Source organism: Suricata suricatta, chromosome 8, assembly GCF_006229205.1.
Source record: "Suricata suricatta isolate VVHF042 chromosome 8, meerkat_22Aug2017_6uvM2_HiC, whole genome shotgun sequence".
Classification (NCBI taxonomy): Eukaryota; Metazoa; Chordata; class Mammalia; order Carnivora; family Herpestidae; genus Suricata; species Suricata suricatta.
The window spans coordinates 29,617,358-29,636,249 of NC_043707.1; the positions used below are offsets into that span (position 1 = coordinate 29,617,358).

Here is an 18,892-nt window from a genome sequence, read left to right on the forward strand (position 1 = left end):
TGATCTTGGGGTTGTAAGTTCGAGCCTCACATTGGATATAGAATTTACTTAAAAATAAAATCTTTCTAGGGGTGCCTGGGTGGCTCAGTGAGTTGAACGCTCGATCAACCCACTCGATCAGAGGGGCTGAATCTCAAGAAACCATGAGATTATGATCTGAGCTGAAATCAAGAGTCAGATGCTTAACCAACTGAGCCACCCAGGTGCCCTGCAGATTGTCAGTTTCTAAATTATTACTCCTTCTATGATTGTTAGTTGGCATTCAACTGTATGGAAGTTACTTCCCTTTTCTGGTAAAAATTTCCCATTTATGTGTTTTTATGTATCGTCAGAATTGGATTCTTTATTCGATGTGGAATCCCCAATTTGGCCATTAGGATCCCCTCCATTCAATTTGGCTTGTATCCTTTTCAAAATTTATTTTTAGATGCTTATTTATTTTCGAGAGAGAGAGAGCATGTGCACACAAGTAGGGGAGGGGCATAGAGAGAGGGGGACGGAGGAGGAAGCAGGCTCTATGATGACAGCAGCAAACCTGATACAGGCTTCAACTCACAAACCTCAAGATCATGACCTGAGCCAAATATGATGCTCAACCTCGTGAGCCACCCAGGCGCCCCCTGTTTGTGTCCTTTTGACAGGTCCTTATTATTTTGTGAATTTTTACCATAACAAGATATTTCAGATCGACTTTGTACTTTGCTGGCTGTAGTCCTGGAACCAGCCAGTCTTTTAAGGAGCTCTGGGTCCCCATGTTAGAGAGGAATTGTATTTAGAAACCAATATCTGGGAGCGCCTGGGTGGCTCAGTCAGTTAAGTGTCTAGTGTGTGAGTTTGAGCCCTGTATTGGGCTCAGTGCCATCTGTTTGGGATTCTCTCTCTCTGCCCCTCCCTGCTTGCTTGTGTCTGGGCTCTACCAAATTGTAAGGAAAACGCTCTGGGCTGCTGGCTGTGTCTTTGGTGAATTCTGGCCACCAGGTGGCAGCACTTCCCAGAAAAATGGGAAAGACCCAGCATCTAGGCTGGGTTGGGGAGTGGGGACTCGACTGGCCGAGATCCCTGATGGGAATGTCTCTGGTCCTCTTTGTGGAAAGGGAAAACACAACCCTACCACCACTTCATGTGTGTACAGACTCTCCTCCATTCTCACCTACCCCTTCCTCTCCCCAATATGGGCTTAGGTAGGGGCTCCAACCTATGACCCCCAAATCAAGAGTCACATGCTCCACTGACCCAGGTGCCCTGTGTCCTTCTATCCTTGAAGCCTTCTAAAAGGGATTAGCTCCAGGGCAGAGAGGGAGAGGGAACGGATCCTAGGTGTCAGGGAGGCCCTGATCTCCAGTCCCCAGCCCACCCCACCCCATTTCCAGCACAGTCCACAGCTGTGGGCAACAAGCATGGAGAGGCACCTCCCCCTGAGGGCAGCCACTCCTAAGATATAGTATCTCCAACTAGCTGATCCTTGGGGCCTCAGGCCACAGCTGGCTCCCTCCCTCTGGGACTGGTTAGGTGACTTAAAAAGAAAACTACAGTCCCAAAATGGCATCACTTGTGTTAAGGCCTCAAGTAAACCAAGACTTAATACCTAACCCAACTGTAATTTCAACCCCTCAGAATGTAACCTTTAACCAGCCAACCTAGGGATTTCCTGCACTAGGTTCAGTACTAGGAACTTTACTGAAAGACCACCTTTCGTTCTCCCTAGGAAAGCTACCTTGACTAAAACAATGAATTCTTTCATAATAATTTCCTTTTTGCCACTCCCTCTTTATTTTTATTTATTTCTTAAAATTATATTTTCTTTTTCAAAAAATATTTTTAATGTTTATTTCTTTTTGAGAGAAAGAGAGACAGGGAAGGGTCAGATTGAGAGAGAGAGAGAGGGAGATCCAGAATCTGAAGCAGGCTCCAGGCTCTGAGTTGCCAGCTCAGTGCCCAACACAAGGATTGAACCCACAAACCGTGAGATCAAGACTGAGCTGAAGTCGGGTGCTTAACCGATTGAGCCACCCAGGTGCCCCTCCCTATTTTATTTTATTAATTTTTATTTATTTTTGAGATAGCATGAGCAGGGGAGAAATAGAGAGGGAGACACAGAATCTGAAGCAGGCTTCAGGCTCTGAGTTGGCAGCACAGAGCCCGATGTGGGGCTCGAACTCAGAAACCGTGAGATCATGACCTAAGCCAAAGTCAGATGCTTACTGGACTGAGCCACCTGAGCACCCTTCTCCCTTTTTATTTTTAAAAAAACTTTCATTTCCTGTGTCCCTTTGGGGTTCCCCTCTACTTGTTAGATGAGGTGATGCCTTGATTCGTGAATCAATAAAGCTAATTAGATCTTTAAAATTAACTGGTTAGGGGTGCCTGGCTGGCTCAGTCAGTGGAGCATGTGACTCGATCTTGGGGTCGTGAGTTTGAGCCCTGCATTGGATAAATAAAAAAACAATCTTCACACACCCCCACCGCCCTCCACCAACCCACGTTGGTCAAGTCAAAGGAAGTTGTGGGGGTAATCTCTTCCCTCCACTTATTTTCCCACAAGTAAACTAGAGTACATATTAAAATTTTTAAAAAATATTTATTTTTTTTGAGAGAGCGCATGAGCAGGGGAGGGGCAGAGAGAGAGCCACCCAGGCGCCCTGGTTATGTATATTTTTAAAAATATGTACTCTAGGTACTCAGGTGGTTGAGTGTCTGACTTCAGCTCAGGTCATGATCTCACAGTTCATGAGTTCGAGCCCCACATCGGGGTCTGTGCTGACAGCTCAGAGCCCGGAGCCTGCTTCAGATTCTGTGTCTCCTTCTCTCTCTGCCCCTCCCCTGCTCATGCTCTGTCTGGCTCTGTCTCTCAAAAATAAATAAATATTTTTAAAAATTTAAAGAAAAACACATAACCAAAACAAACAAACACCAACCAAACACTACCCAGGGATCAAGCAATTTAAATCTATGGTTCAGTTACTTCAGAAGTAATTGTCCCCGGAAATTAGGTGCCATTAGTACTTGTCGTTCTCCCCCCCCCCCCGCTTGCTGCCTGGCAGAGTAGGCCATCAGAAAATGCTGACCCTTCTGGTCCTTCTCCACCCTCTCCCACCGGGACCACCACAGAGCCACGTCTCTGGTCCTACCCCTTCCCAGCCAGAGCCCCCCAGACCACTCAGGTGCTTGAGCACCTTCCATGGCCTTCCTTGCCTGCACAGCAAAGTCTGGCACACCAAAGTCTGGCCACTCACCTTCACGTCTCTGTTCTACCCACCCCCCGGGCCCCCCAACAGCCGCTCTCACTTCTGGGGACCTGCAGCTCCAGCAACTCTGAGCTCCTAGGCTTTTCTCCTAAGCCTCCCCCGTGCCCTCTCTTCACCTCTGTTCACACAGCTACCTCTGCCTGAACTGACCTCCCCTCCCACCTCCCATAAAATTGGGCAAGAGCCCCTCAAATTCTCTCATCTTTTTTTTTTTTTTTGGCCTGGTTTCTTAATGATGCTTCCTATTCTCTCCCTTGCAGTGAGCTCCCTGCCACCCCAATTAGTCCTCCCAACTATTCCTCCATCAGGGCCTTTCTCCTGGTCTCCCCCATCGACCTGGGACAGCTCTTAACTCCCTCACGGGGTCAGCAAAAGGGTAGACAGGTGGGAGTAGGGGAGGGCTAAGACATGACTGAGTAGGCTGCCAGCCCATGCTTCTCAGATTTAACTAGAATACAAATCACTCGGGAACAGAGTAAGACATCAGATTCTGACTCGGTAGGTCTGGGGTGGGGCTGAGCAGCGGTAAGTCTAACAAGCTCCCAGGTGATGCTGATGCTTCTGGATGGGGGACTAACCCCCTGATTGGTTGGGGAAGGAAGGCGGGTGGGAGCCCAGGTGCAAGTGGCATCATCCGGGGTATAAGGCTGCCGGGTGGTGGCTGAATGTAGTTACCAGTGGGAGTGAGCATAGGCGCCATGGGGCTGAGCTACGGGCTCTTCGTCTGCTTTCTGCTCTTGGGAGGCACAGAGCTGTGTTGTCCCCAGACCACCCCGGATAAGACCCACCCCTCTTTGCCATCAAGCCCTCCAGTGGTGGTGGAGTGTCTGGAGGCTGAGCTGGTGGTCACTGTCAGCAAAAACCTTTTTGGTACTGGGAAGCTTGTGAGGCCTGCCGACCTCACCCTGGGTCCAGAGAACTGTGAGCCCCTGCTCTCTGTGGACACGGAAGATGTAGTCAGGTTTGAGGTCGGGCTTCACAAGTGTGGCAACAGTGTGCAGGTGAGACTTGGCCCTTTTGGGGTCCCTGGGGAGTGTGGGTGCAGAGCGGGTGCAGAGGGAGAGGTGGGGCTGGGCCAGATCCCTTTCGTTGGGGGCAGGGAGTGACTGAGACCTGAAGCTCGGCATTGGTGACACAGAGTGTGGCAGAGGGGAGTGATTGAAAGCACTCGCCTCTAGTGACTGGAATCAAGTGTGTGTAGGGGGAGGGGGGTGGAGTGCAGAGGGGACAATGAACTTTGGGCCAGACAGGGCATTCCCCACTCTGATTTCTGAGGATTTTTGAACCCCTGGAAGGCATCCAGGAGACATGTGGCTGATTTTGGGGTGGTGCATGTGTGACAGGATGACCCTGTGGGTGGCCCAGCATTTGCAGGAACCCTAGGAACTTGCATGGAAGAGGTCAGCCATAACCCTTTGGAAAGCCCAAAGCAATCACAGGGGGGAAAAACCACCCTAATATTGGTTTCCCTCGCTAATGTTTAATGGCCCGAAGCCTCATACTAAAAGTGGTATTGAGGAAGGGGGCGAAGGGCATCATGATTCCCTCTGTATTGAAGATCTTAAAGTCACAAACGGGGCACTCCCAAATGGGGGATGGGGAAGCTTAATGTGGGAGTTAGGTACAAGGGAAGAGCTGAGTATTCAGGCTCCAAGGAGGGGCTGCCAACAAATCAGGGCTGGGCTGAGCCCAGGATCCCTAGCTGGTCCACGATTCTCTGGACCGACTTCCTGCCACCCCACTGAAAGCTGTCTTCTCTGTCCTTGGCCCCTGCTCCTGGTTGGGGAAGGGAGGCGGGTGGGAGCCCAGGTGCAAGTGGCATCATCTGGGGTATAAGGCTCCTCCAGGTCTCAGCTTGGCTAGAGTGGGTGCAAGCTCAGCACCCAGAACCCTCCTGGGACTGTGATCTTAAGTTTGCCTCTCTTCAGCCCACCCAGGGCTTGCTCCAAGGCCTTCTGGCCCCAGCTTCCCCAGGGAGAGGGGAGAGAGCCCAGAGAACGGCAGGAGTTATTTGAGGAATTATTCTAGTTGAGAGACCCTAAAACTTTCAGCATTAGAATCACCTGGGGGGCATTTAAAAATTCTGATTCCCACAGCCTATGCTAAATCAGACCAGAAAGTGGCCGCCAAGGCATTAGGATCTTTAAGGTCCCCAGGTGAGGCCATTGAGCACAATCTGGCCACGCCTTTCTCTTGGGCAGGATCTCCCAATCTTGCCTGAGAAGCACAGGGCCTGTGCGTCTCACAGAACTATAATGGTTTAATGCCCGGAAATTCTGAATTTCTGAACAAGGGACCCACAAACTATTGAGCTGGTCCATTTGGGACCCTCGCTAATAGAAAGCTAGGATCTCCCCTGAAGATTGAGCAGTTAGGGACAAGGCAGCCTCCCTGTCCCCTCCTGGGTGGCCCATTGGAAGGTGCAGATTTCTCCAGTAGCACCTGCCTGGCTCTTTCTGCCTCAGGCAACCCCTGAACCAGTTTCCCCTTCTGTGAAATGGGTGTAAGAATAAGCCCGAAGAGGAAGGGTAACTTGAGTGTCAACTGCTGTGGCAACAAGTTAAAGTTCTGGTACTTTCTGGCTTCTTTCAGGGGACTTTTGTGGTCCCAGACCTCAGCACCTTCCAGAAGAAAGCTGTGTGTAGGGATGGGGGTGGCAGCCTGAGAAGGGGAGCTCATGCCTAACACCCCTGGTCATCAGGCACTGCTTGGTGCCTGACATGGAGCTGATCCAGACCCCCTATGAGGATGTCAGGAATTGGGGCTGATGTTTTGAAGGTCGTACCTCTGCAAGCTTTCCCGTGGGTCAGCGGTAGGTGGGCTTTGGGTCCAGGGCCTGTGTTCTCTCCATCCCCAGTGGGCTGCGCTCCCTGCCCCCTAGCGTGATTGGCAAACCTAGGGCGGGTGATGCTGGTAGGGTTGACCCCTCCCCTTCCCTTTAGGTGACCGACGATGCCCTGGTGTACAGCACCTTCCTGCTCCACAACCCCCGCCCTGTAGGAAACCTGTCCATTCTGAGGACTAACCGCGCAGAAGTTCCCATCGAGTGCCGCTACCCCAGGTCAGTGTGGGATGGGGCCGGTCACGGCCCCTCAGCGAGTATGTCTGCCTCCTGGCAGCCTGACTGCAACAAGGTGGAAGTACGTAAGCTGTGCTGCCTGCTCTCTGCCCCAGCTGGAAGCAGGGAGCCTGTGGACTTGGAGCCTCCAGAAGGCATCTGGCCCACAGCTGCCTCCTGGTGGAAGCTGCAGGGCTGTCCAGCCCTGGCCTTGGAGTTCAGAGAGCCTCTCAATGAAGGGAGAAGTTCTAGGCTCCTGTGATCACGGCTTGACCTCTCTTCAGGTCTTCCCCCAGTACCTGTGTGCGGGTGGGGGAAGCTCCTCAAGCCTTAGTGCTAAGCATGTGCCTGTGAACTTGGCCACTGAGGCATGAGGAGAGAGTGACCAGGCTCATAACGGCAAGGCCATGATGCTGGGTCCTGTGCGGCTCAGGCGAGTGCAGAGTGCATGGACTTTAATCCTGCCTTCCCTTCCGGGAGGAGGTCAAGAGGGTAGTGCTGATACCAGGAGGGCATGGAGATGAGCCATGGCACAGGCCTCAGGAGGAGTCATGGTAGAGGCTCCCAGAACAAGATCCTGGGAGGGTATGCAAGAAGGCAGGTGGAGGTGAGACCGTCTGGGCAGCTCCCCCCACCCCCGCACCCCTCCACACCCCATGGTCTATTAGAACATGTCACTAATAGAAGCTGCAGCCCAGGGCACCTTCAATAAGGGAAGGGGGACAGATAGGTTCTAAACGTCCAACAGATCCAGAGAAGGTGCTCAGGCTGACATCTTAGCAGGCACCCCCTCCTCCCACATCACCACTGAGAACCAAATGGAGTGTTAAGGACTGTCTCAGCCCAGAAGGTCCTCTGGCCACTGGTACCAGAGGCAGATGGAGTCGGGAAGACGAGCTGGGATGTGGGATGGAAGGAGTCCTGACCCATGGCAGCAGGGGTAGAGGGGCAGGCTGGAGGGAGCTCCGTGCCTGACAGGGTGGGGTGAGGGAGATGGAGGAGCCAAGGGCAGGAAGGCCAGCTGCCCTCTCTCTCACTTAGGCCAAAGCCCTCCTGGAACCACAGCCTGTCTCGCTTTAGAATGTCTCTGCCTGGGACTGGCCTCACAAGGTTGGCCGGCCTGGCCAATGCATCTAGAATTCTGAGTTCTAGATACCTAGGTCAGATGCATCACTGACCTAGCCTCTTCCATGAGACCAGAAGTTAGGGTCTCATGAGCGGCCGACTCATGGTGGGGTTGGCAGAGCAGACCTCCCACTGCTTCCAAGGACCTTCTCATCCTGGTCTAGGCTCAGTCTCCATGACTTCTCAAGAACCAGAGGCCTATTTGTATTTATCTCTGAAGGACTTCACTAGATCTCCACTCAATAACACTGAGGTGTACAGAGAGGGATGGCTGCCTCAGACCCAAAGCCTGAGCCCTAATAAGCTGATCTGGGTCTTAAGAACAAACCCCTTATTCAGTGTATCCTATCTTCATGCCTCTGCCTGTGTCCTCATGGCTGGAAGGAGGGGTCCCCTCACAGGTGTCAAGTTTGAGAGGGTCAAGGGGCAAGCTCAAACTTTGGGTGTCTATTCAGCTGCCTTGGATTAAGTGCCTGGCTAGGTCACAGCTGAAGATGGAGTTAGAAACAAACACCCCCCTCCCCCCTCCCATTGAAGTTTCCATTGAAGCCAGATTGGGGTGAGCTCGGGACAGATGTGGGTAGCTGCTTTTCTCCGTAGGCATAGCAACGTGAGCAGCCAGGCCATCCTGCCCACCTGGGTGCCCTTCAGGACCACAATGCTCTCAGAGGAGAAGCTGGCTTTCTCTCTGCGCCTGATGGAGGGTAAGCATAGGAGGATGGGGGGGGGGGGGATGCTGCACGGAGAGCTCTGGTGATCTCTCACCCCTGGCTGTGCCTTTCAGAGGACTGGGGCTCTGAGAAGCGGTCCCCCACTTTCCAATTGGGAGACGTAGCCCACCTCCAAGCCGAAGTCCACACTGGCAGCCACGTACCACTACGGCTGTTTGTGGACCACTGTGTGGCCACGCTGACACCAGACCGGAATGCCTCCCCTCATCATACCATCGTGGACCTCCACGGGTGAGGGCCGGGCCACCTCTCTGGGGGAGCCCTTGTAACATGACCCCTACCACCTTAGCCCCTGACTCCATTATCTACTCCTTCTCTTCAAAGCTGCCTTGTAGATGGTCTCTCTGATGCCTCTTCTGCCTTCAAAGCTCCCAGACCCAAGCCAGAGACTCTCCAGTTTACAGTGGACATGTTCCACTTTGCAAATGATCCCAGAAACACGGTAACACCCGTCAAAAAACCACTTTGGGGCACCTGGCTGGCTCAGTTGGGAAAACCTGTGACTCCTGATCCCAGGGTTGGGAGTTCAAGCCCCACATTCTGAAGTTTGGGACAGCTGGTCAGGAAGTGATGGTAACAGGGATTTTTCAACTGACTATATTAATCCCTTGGAAAGGTCACATAATACCATACATCTTCACTTAATTGGGGGTGGGGCCTGGCGTTGCTTTTAGAACTTGGTGATGGAACTCTTTAGATGATAAATTTTACAGCAAGTACCTAATACACCTACCATCTAGACTGCTACTATTAGACTGGTGGATGAGTGAGAGTAAAATACTATCTGCTTTACTTGGAAATCCTCAAAAGCTACTTAAGCTCCTAGAGGACTCTAATTAAGCATCTGGGTTTGCAAGCCACTAAACCAGAGGCTCCTATGGCTGGGCTGCATTAAGAGGTGAGTGCAGTGAATTTATAGAAGATTATACTGAAGCTACCTGCCCCTCCCCCATCCTGGCAGTTCTGCTGAGAGCAGGAAGTTTGATACATACCGGTAGGTAGCAGGAGGGGTATGAATTGAAGCTGTTGGTGCCATGTCCTAAGGCTTCTGATAGCAGGTCCTGGGTCAGATGGGGTGGGGGATAAAGGAGAGCAGAGTCTGAGAAAGGGTCCTGGTCCCCAGATAAGTGACTTTGCAGGTCCTAGGGTAGAGGATCCCAGTTGGATTTGGGAGTGGCATGGACTTGAGGTCTGGGGAGGAAAAGGGGATAAGTTTTCATGCAGGTGGTGGTTATCAGCACAGGAGCCAGCAGAGCTGGTATCTGAATCTCTAGAGATTTGTGGGGGGGGTGCCAGAGGACAATGCTGATCGATGAAAGGTAGCCTGAGTTTGGGGCTTCCCGCCCTATGATCTGCCCTGTGCCTGCCTTCCCTCGAAGGCAGATGGGATGGTTTGGCTGACTGTGGTCATGCACTGGGAGGGAAGGGAGGTGCGAACCCTTATTTACAAGGATCAGGGAACCATTCCAGGGTCTTAGGCCCAAGTTAACAACCAAAAAATGGCCTGGGAGGGAGCTGAGGACAAAAGCAGTGCTTTCCTGAAAGAAGGATTCTAAGGGACCCTGAAGCCCTCTGATGGGGTGGATACAAGGCCAGTGGCCAGAAGTGCCTCCTGGCTTGTTGGAGTTTCTGGAGTGGCTTCCCTGATGGTGTGCTCGGCCACTAGGTGGTGGCCAAGGTTTGTGGCTTTGCAGAAGCCTTCAGAGAAGGTGGTAGAACTTCTATGGCTTTGTGGGGCTGGCAGGGGGTACTGAAGCACCACCTAGAGTATGAAGGGGACCTCTACCTAAGGGGTCCCTCTGCCATGTGGACCAGGGCTGACCTTGAGCCCTGGTTTTGTCAAAACTTCACCTACCCCAGGTGGCAGGGTAGTAAGCCATTGGACAGAATTGGGGAATGATGGTAGGGAATAAAGCTGGTGGGTTTCAGTCATAGAGTCTGATCTGCCACTTCATCCAAAATCTTGGGCATATTGATTTTGGGCAAATCTATCTCTAAAATGAAACTCCCCCAAGGGTAAGGAGTTAGAGGAACTAGCTTATTAAAGTCACTGGTGGGGCATCTGGGTGGCTCAGTCAGTTGAATGTCCAACTTCTCAGGTCATGATCTCACGGTTCATAGGTTTGAGCCCCATGTCAAGGTCTGTGCTGACAGCTCAGAGCTTGGAGCCTGCTTCCGACTGTGTCTAGCCTGCCTCCCTGCTCCCCCTAAAATAAAGGCTAAAAACATTTAAGAAGTCCCTAGCACAGCCTAGAACTCCACCTTGCAACTGTTGCTCTGACTTCTAGATCTACATCACCTGTCATCTGAAAGTCACTCCAGCTGACCGAGTCCCCGACCAGCTAAACAAAGCCTGCTCCTTTGTCAAGTCTTCTAACAGGTGGGAGAACACCTTTGATACGGCTGGGGATAGGTGTCCCTGCTGTCTCTACCTCCCCAGTGGGGATGTCATCAGTAACTGTCCGATCTTCTTGGCTTCCTTTGCTCAGGTGGTTCCCAGTAGAAGGCCCTGCTGAGATCTGTAACTGTTGTAACAAAGGTAGCTGTGGCCTTCCAGGCCACTCCAGGAGGCTGTCCCACCCAGAGAGACCGCGGCGCAAGTTGGCTTCCCGAAGTCGCAGTCGCAGACATGGTATGTCTTAGGGCAGCTACAGGGCTACAGGTCTCCCCTCAGTTTAGGGTAACAGCATCCCTGCAGCGGAGCATATCTCCTCTGTCCCCCATTCAAGGCTGCTCGCCTCTGGGGTAATGCTGTTTGAGGCCTTCCTAATATCAAAGCCTTGGGGTTAATAGGGGCTCTATAAATCCCCACACCAATGTCAGCCGGGGGGGGAGGGGTTCTGAGTAGGGCATAAGGAGAATTGTGGGGAGATAATGCAGCTGTTACACTGAACTAGTAAGTTTTATGCTATTGGAACAGAACAAAACCCTTCTTCTGACCCCGGGTTTGGGACTAAGGTGACCCTCAGGTGTCCTGTATCTTTCAGTGACCGAAGAAGTGGATATCACCGTGGGGCCTCTGATCTTCCTGGGAAAGGCTGCCGATCGTGGTGCAGAGGGGTTGACCTCTCCTCACACACCTGTGATGGTGGGCATAGGCCTGGCCACCGTGCTGTCCCTGACTCTGGCTACCATTGTCCTGGGTCTCGCCAGGAGGCATCACACTGCTTCCCGCCCTATGATCTGCCCTGTGCCTGTTTCCCAATAAAAGAAAAAAGTGAGCTCTCAGGGTATAGCACAGTGATGTCATATAGAGGTGAGCTGGGAGGGGGGCAGACTGTACAACAGGGTCATGGGCTCAAAGGAGCACCATCCAACCATTGGACCTTTAGTGTGGAGGTGCTCTCTAAAAGTGGAGAGACCAGACTGGTTTGTGAGGGTAAGCCTGCATGTTCCTGGCTTTGGGCAATATGGCCTTGGGGGCTGAGGGGAGGGCTGATCTTTCCAGGCAATAATAATCCCATGCCTCCCAGGAGGCCAGGATGTAAACTATTGGAGCCCAGGCCCCCTTTCCGGGCTAGCAAAGGGTCTTCTGCGTCTCTGGACTCTATGCATCTGAATTGGGGGTGTGGGCAGGGAGGAAAGGATAGTCTGCTCTAGGGACAGTAGGCTAGAAGCCCAGAGGCCACAGGTGACTAGGTCCAGGGCAGGGGGCTGGACAGTAGTCACCTTGGGCCTGGAGTTGCTGTAGCAGAATGTCTGGGGTGCATGGTGTGTGTGAGGGAGCTGTGGCCAGGTCCCTGACTTGGGGGTGGGACCCTCAGGAGGGCTAGACCCGCCCAAAGCTTCTTGTCATCGAGGGGAGCTGCCTTCCTGCCTCTCTTGCTCCCCGGTAGGGCTGCCTTCTTCTCCCAGGCCCTGGGAGTATCTGGGAGGGAATAGTGCCCCAGGGGTCCCAAGCAGCTTGTAGCCCCTTCTCTGAGAGCTGTGGCCCTCAGCTCTGTCCTGCCCCCCAGACCTGGGTCATTTTCACTGGGTAAAAGTCACCTTCACTGGGACTCTCAGCTTTGCCAGTCGTTGACCGTGAGCCTGAGGCTCATCATGAGTAAAACAGACCTTGTACCTGCTGACCAGGCCTGTTGGCCATAAACTGATAGGAACCAAAAGGAGCTGTATCTCTACAGTTCAGGGCCTGGCTGGGAGCAGGGGCTCTAATGTGTTCAGAGGCATACAGGCAGATAGGAGACCCAGAATCCCAAGACTTGGGCTGAGAGCAGCCTTGACCTTGGCTCTTGGCCCTCTAAGTATGGCCTGGGAATACTATTAGCATCACCTGGGAATTTGGAAAGGCCAAGTTTTGGGTCCTATGCCAGATTTAATCTGTATTTTAAAATCTCCAGGTGGTTCAAGTGCACAGGGCCAGGGGGTCTGCATCTCCAAGGCATCATGTCCCCCTCCCCTTCCCCAAGCAAGTCAAGGTGGGCTGTGTGAGGGAGTAAAAGGCTAGAGGTAGGAGGGGTGGGCCTCCTGGAGCTGGTGCGCCTGGAGCAAATCCTTGAGGAGCTGGCAGGTCCCAGCTGGACAAAATGGGGGAAGTGGGTGTGGAGGGAGGAGAGAAAGGGAAAACACTTTGCCCTGGGAAACGGGCGGGCCTTGATGCCCTAAAAGCGACGGAGTAGAGAGGGAGGCCTATAAGGCCCTATAAGGGCCACCAGCAATGAAAAGGAGCCACTGAAGGGGCAGTCCATGTCCAGAGGACCCACGGGACCAGCGGAGAAAGGACCAGCCTGGCTCCCCCCACCACTGCTGCTTCAGCCGATCACTTCATCTGTAAGATGCACTGTGAGTGGAGTGCTTGGTGGCATCTGGGCTCAGGCAGCAGGCCTAGGCCAGATGGTCTGTGTCCCATGCCCTGGGCTCTATTCCTCACTGAGCAGGTTTCCCTCCTACTTGGCATCGTCACGTCTCAGAATGTTGCAGTTCTCAACTTCAGGGTTCTTGGAGTAATGTGTTACTGGGGGCCCAGTACAGGGGTTCAAAGCAAGTTCCCCCACAGTGTGCTGCTTTGCCCACAGCTCATGAGAGAGGTACCACAGTGAATGGGTTCCTTCTGTTTAGGGTTAGGATGGCTATTTAGAGAGGGAAGGCTGTCGTCCTAGTAGAGGTGGGCATAACACCTGCGCCTTGAGGAAACATGCCTGCACAGACATCGACTGTTATGTAAATGAGCCTGAGCCTCGCGCACCCCCCCCCCCTCCGCCCCAGGGCTATGTATTCTAATGAGGTAAAGTAGATGGTGGGTCATTCCAGAGGCTGCTCCTTGGTGCATCTGCCCAGGTGTAAGTCAGGTGTAGCTCAAAAGGTCGGGGAGGCCTTGGCAGGGCGTTCACCATCACCTGAGGGGTGGTTTCAGATTTCATTTGCCTGAGGTTTAGAGAGAAGCTTAGGGGGAAATGTAAGGCAGAGGTTAATGGGTACAAGCAGGTGGGCAGCAATGGTCAGGTCTTGGGGTCTGGCTGGTGACCAACTTAATTCTTAGACCAGCCTGAAAAACCTTCCCAAGGAGAGGTTTTTTTTTTTTTCCCCCTCCCCAGCACCAGTATGTGTTCAGACAGAACACTATAGAAACTATGGCTACTTCCACTACACCCCAGGGGACTGTCCATTCACTATTTGCTTGCGACATCCTGGGAAGTCCTCTCTAACTTCCGCTGTCCTCTGAGGAAATAGGAAATGACTGTATCCGGTGTGAGGAGGAAGTGTGAGTAGCAGGTCAGCCCCTGCCAGTTCCAGATGGGCCTCCTCTGTCTCTGGGCGCTGGCAGAGAGGTGGCCTCCAAGAGTAAGGTCCAAGGGCCCTGCCTCCAGAGTTCTCAACTGGAAGCTGGAGAGGGAAAGGAGGGGAGGTGGCCGGCAGCTGAGGATCTGATTTCCATTGCTTACAGCCACCTGTTTCCCTGGTGTTTGGGGCAGCTTCCTTTCACATCCTGTGAATCTCAGTAGACCAACACTTTGTGGGTTTAAAACTTTGCCTTTGTGCAAAGGGGGACAAAAGACAATGCAGGGAGGAAGGGAGAGCTGGGGAGTAAAATCATGTTCGTACAAAAAACAAAATGAAAATGTGTCAAAGGTCTTTTTTTTTTTTTAGTTTATTTTGAGAGCGAACTCTTGTTCGTGCATGTAGGGGAGGGGCAGAGAGAGAGGAGGAGAGAGAATCCCAAACAGGTTCCCTCTACCCAGTCAGGGCAGAGCCCGATGTGGGGCTCGAACCCACAAATTAGGAGATTACCCCACCCCGGGGTGCTCCAAAGGCCTTGTTTAAACTCCTTCCTTGAGGGGAACTGCCACGTGTGAAATGGGTTCAAAGGAGAATCCGAAGACTTTACACAAAGGTAATCAGGAATGTAGAAATAAATTTGCTCATCCATGCAAGTTTGGCTTCCTCCAAAGGGCAGAAATCAATTGCATCTCCCCAGACAAGACTCATTGGCAATCATTTGCATGACTACTGGTTTCCCACAATATACAGAATTGCAAAATATCTTCGTCAAAGACTAGGAAAGGCAGACTTTTATAGAGTCAGAATCTGGAAGGGTGCTGGAGGACATTCTGCAATCTCTTTGCTCGTGTCTGTGTCGGAGACTCATGCTTTTTCCTGATGGGTGTTATTTATTTTTAGCAATTGATTCGGAGCAGTTCCTGGGGACTATTGGAAGTTTTCTGGGGGAGGTTGGCTACCATCAGAAAGATAACTCTGTCTCTCAAGGGGCCCCTTGCCCTCAGCCTTTAGGAGGCCTGCCTTGTCCACAGCCCACAACTGAGATCTCTCTTGTATAGATTTCAAAGCAGGATGTTAGAGTATCAATTTACAATGAGAACAACTGGGGTGGAGGGAATAGGTCCAGTGAGATTGCCTGGTGTTAACTTATCCGAGAAGTTTGCTTTTACTGTGAGTACACATCAGTTATTTCAGACATACAGCAAAGGAACCAGCAAAAAGGCCAAGCCAGTTCCAAACGTGTTCTGAGGGGCCGGGATTTCCATAAGATAACGATCTTAGGGGCTTCACTCCTAGGGCTGCAGAGCCTTCATGCTTTTGTTGGCTGTGTAGGTCCCACCTGGGTCCTGAGCGGCCACCGCCACCAGAGATGCCAGGTGCTGTCTGTTAATCAGAAATAATGAGCCAGGCAGCTGTGGCTTCTAATCAGACCATCCCTCCAGAGTGTCAGATGGAGGCCAATTAGCCGAGGCACCAAGCAACAAAATTCTGCCTTTCCAAGCAAAACATCAGAAAGTGCCGGAGCCCCTTAGCAGTGATGCTGGGCCTGTGTCTAGCCTTTTCCCAGATTTATATGGATTTTTTTTCTTGCTTCCGGGTGAGCTGGGGCTGGTTCTAGAATTGGAGCCTTCAGAAGCAGTAAACCCTGGCACCTGGAATGGAGGCTAAGAACTTTTGGGGGAAAAAAGTTTCTTTAGCCACCATTGCTCCTCATTCTGTAGCCAACAGCCACGTCATTCATTCTTAGTTGCTAGGGAGCCTTTGGAAGCCTTCGGGTGTATAAACTCCATCCTTTGAGACATTAAGAAAAAAAACCACACACACACAAAGCTCCCCTTCTGGGCCGATGATTTTGTTAGGACAAAGAGCCCGTGCCAGGAATGTTTCCGTTTCCTTTCACCCTTATGTGCCCTTTATACTATGCATGCCTAACCTGCCCTACTGTGTGAATGGAAGGGGCATGCTCACGTTTTCCAAACCGGAACCACAAGTTCCTTTTTTGCTTAACAATAGATCCTGGCCACGTTCCGTTAGCACCTGTGAATCTTCCTCATTCCTCTTACCTATCCAAGGTCATTTAACCTGCCTTTTTCTAGTTGCTGTTGATCCTTTGCTACTATATTGGTTTAAAGCTCAGTTTCCAAGTGGCTGTCCCCTCATTTCCAGCTTCCTGAGGGACATCCTGCTGCAGTCTCAGAACACAGCACACTTGCTCTGTCCTGCCTAAAAATTAAAAGTCCGTGTCCCCCTACCCCCCACGCTCCCTCTTGCTGCTGCCCTAGTTTGCTTCTTTTCACGACCAGACCTCTTTATTTTTCCCAAATAAAAATAGTCTTTCTTTTCAGGTTATAAAAAAGGAAACTATTCATTGGGACACACTCAAATGATGCAAGAAAAGTTCAAAGAAAGTGAAAATCACCTGCTATCCCGCCTCTCAGATGTTACCGTGTTGGCTAGTGTCCTTCCAGGCACACTCGGGCGCAGGCAGCCTTATGTAAGTAGCCTCATTCCACACATGTGGGTTTATTCTCTTCCGGCCCCTGCCCCAATGTGCGGAACACAAAGACTGTTCTTGGAAGAGCTGTCTGCATTCCTAACCTTCACAACTTTACACATCTATGTGCATCTCTGTGCTCAGGCTCCTGTTTCTCAATGGAAATCATTCTGGTCATCAGTGGCCTCTCTGTAGTTAAGTTGGAAGACTGGGGCATTTCCCGAAGGCTACAAGGTGAGAGAGCCAGAGCTGGGAGGCAGGAGCCCTCGGTTCTGGTATGCTCTCCCTTCCCAGCCAACGACATTGTTGGACCTCTCAGAAGTGTCTTGTCACCACGGAGCACCACATTCATGGGACACTCCCCTCGATTCCCTGCCACCATGCTTGCCCCAGTCCAGCCTCCCTTCAGACACGTCTATGTCTCATCTATTCTTCAAAAGTCAGTGTTCCTTAGCCTTGAACTAACCTTGCTCATCTTCTGAGGTCTTTCCACATGATCTCAATCTCATTGCCGGTGACTCCCACCCCCCTCCCTCTACCCAGATAGCTCCAGAACCTCCCACCTGGCCGTTCATGCCTCACACTCAACTTGTTGACCGCACACACACGCTTATATTTCTAGTGTCTTCTACCATGGGAAGGCACCCCATGCACCCGGTCTTCTAGGTTGTGTCTTCTGGGTCTTCTTGACTGCCTCTGTGAAGCTTTTCTACCTTGGCTTTCCCTCTGGTTCCCACACTGGTCCCCAACCTGGGCAGCCCCATCAAGCCTTCCTCAGCGCTCGGACTCCTCCAGCTCTCTGAGTTTAGATGTCTCCCCCTCTCCAGATCCTAGGTTCCAGAATCTTTCCAACCCAACCTGTCATCATAGTTCTGTTTGAGCCTGTAGGTGTGTGCGCAGTGGGATTTTTGGACAATACAATGCAGTTTCACTGAGGAAAAAAGGAAGCACTTAAGAAAATATCTTTTGAGAGGCGCCTGGGTGGCTCAGTGGGTTAAACGTCCAGCTTTGGCTCAGGTCATGATCTGACAGCTCAGAGCCTGGAGGCTGCTTCGGATTCTGTGTCTCCCTCTCTCTCTGCCCCTCCCCTACTCATGCTCTGTTTCTGTCTCATAATAAATAAACATAAAAAAATTAAAACATATATATCTTATGAGAGGCACCTGGGTGGCTCAGTAGGCTAAGTGTCCAACTTCACCTCAGGTCATGATCTCATGGTTCGTAGGTTTGAGCTCCACATTGGGCTCTGCGCTGACAGCTCAGAGCCTGGAGCCTGTTTCAGATTCTGTGTCTCCCTCTCTCTCTGCTCTTCCCCTGCTCACACTCTGTCTCTGTCTCTCTCAAAAATAAATATAAAAAAAAATTTTTTAAGGAAAATATCTTTTGAGTGTTGAAAGGCTAATTGTTCAGACCATTTTACCTGCACCCCCCCACCCCCACAATGAGGCCACTCATACAAGGATGCTCAAGTCTGGAGTTAGATGCCACTTTGATTTAAAGACCAGTTTTGCAGGTTGCTGGCTGTGTGACCTTAGACTCATCACTTAAACTGTGTCTCAGTGACCCCATCTTTAAAATGGGGATAACGAGGGGGCACCTGACTGACTCACTCAGTAGAGAATGAGACACCTGATCTCAGGGTTGTGAGTTCAAGCCCCATGTTGGGCATGGAGCCTACTTAAAATAAATGGGAGAATGATAATACCTACCACATTGAGGGGATTCAATGAAGTGATGCATGCCAAGTGTTTGGCACATACTAGGTGCTTTAGAAATGTTTGCTGTAAGGGTGCCAGGGTGGCTCAGTGGGTTGAGCATCTGACTTTGGCTCAGGTCATGATCTCACTGTTCGTGGGTTCAAGCCTCACATTGGGCTCTGTGCTGACAGCTGAGAGCCTGGACCCTGCTTTGGATTCTGTGTTTCCTTTTCTCTCTGCCCCTCCCCTGCTTGCACTCTGTCTTTCTCTTTCAAAAATAAATAAACATTAAAAAATTTTTTAAAAAGGAATGTTTTGTGTAGATGGTTATGGCTGAGAACACTGGTTTTGAAAGAAGAAGGAAAATGTTTGCATCCTAATCTGTAGCCACTGCAGTCAGGTAGTATAAATCACACCTAGAAAGTTACCCTTCAGTTCTAGAAAGAGGGATGGCTCTGGGTATAATTAGGAGAACCTGACATTGGTGTGTCCCCAAACTCAAGGGCCTATATCCTGTAAGTCAGGCCCTGTGTCATAAGGAGCTGACCTAGGGTACCAGAAGTGGGGCCACAGGCACTCCGTCCCCTCCTTCACTAACTTTGAGTGAATTAGTCCCCCTTCTCTGGACCTCAGCTTCCTCTTCTGTAAAATGAAGTTTTGAACTGAATGATGGGGGAATTATGAGGGTGTCTCTTTCTGAAATCCCTGGTGAAGTGTGAGGGGCATTAGATTAAGTAAAGTTAATCAACTAGAGTCCAAGATTCAGAGAACTCTGAACCTCTTGAAACCGTGTGCAAGATTGTACATGCAACATGTGTATATGT

At 51.3% G+C, this 18,892-nt stretch overlaps 2 protein-coding genes across 2 annotated transcripts in view; one reads left to right on the top strand and one right to left on the bottom strand.

Moving 5' to 3' along the window:
- SSC4D (scavenger receptor cysteine rich family member with 4 domains) overlaps positions 1–18,892 on the bottom strand; it is a 41,145-nt gene that overhangs the window by 21,175 nt on the left and 1,078 nt on the right. Inside the window, exon 3 of the mRNA XM_029949926.1 lies at positions 9,152–9,350. The gene's annotated coding sequence lies outside the window, so the exon portion shown is untranslated. The remainder of the gene's footprint in view (positions 1–9,151; positions 9,351–18,892) is intronic.
- ZP3 (zona pellucida glycoprotein 3) lies at positions 3,926–11,381 on the top strand. Its single transcript, XM_029949927.1, has 8 exons — positions 3,926–4,246; positions 6,188–6,306; positions 8,029–8,132; positions 8,213–8,390; positions 8,484–8,601; positions 10,448–10,539; positions 10,649–10,791; positions 11,147–11,381. The coding sequence occupies exons 1-8, from the start codon at positions 3,944–3,946 to the stop codon at positions 11,365–11,367; spliced, it is 1,278 nt and encodes a 425-aa protein (XP_029805787.1). The 5' UTR covers positions 3,926–3,943; the 3' UTR covers positions 11,368–11,381.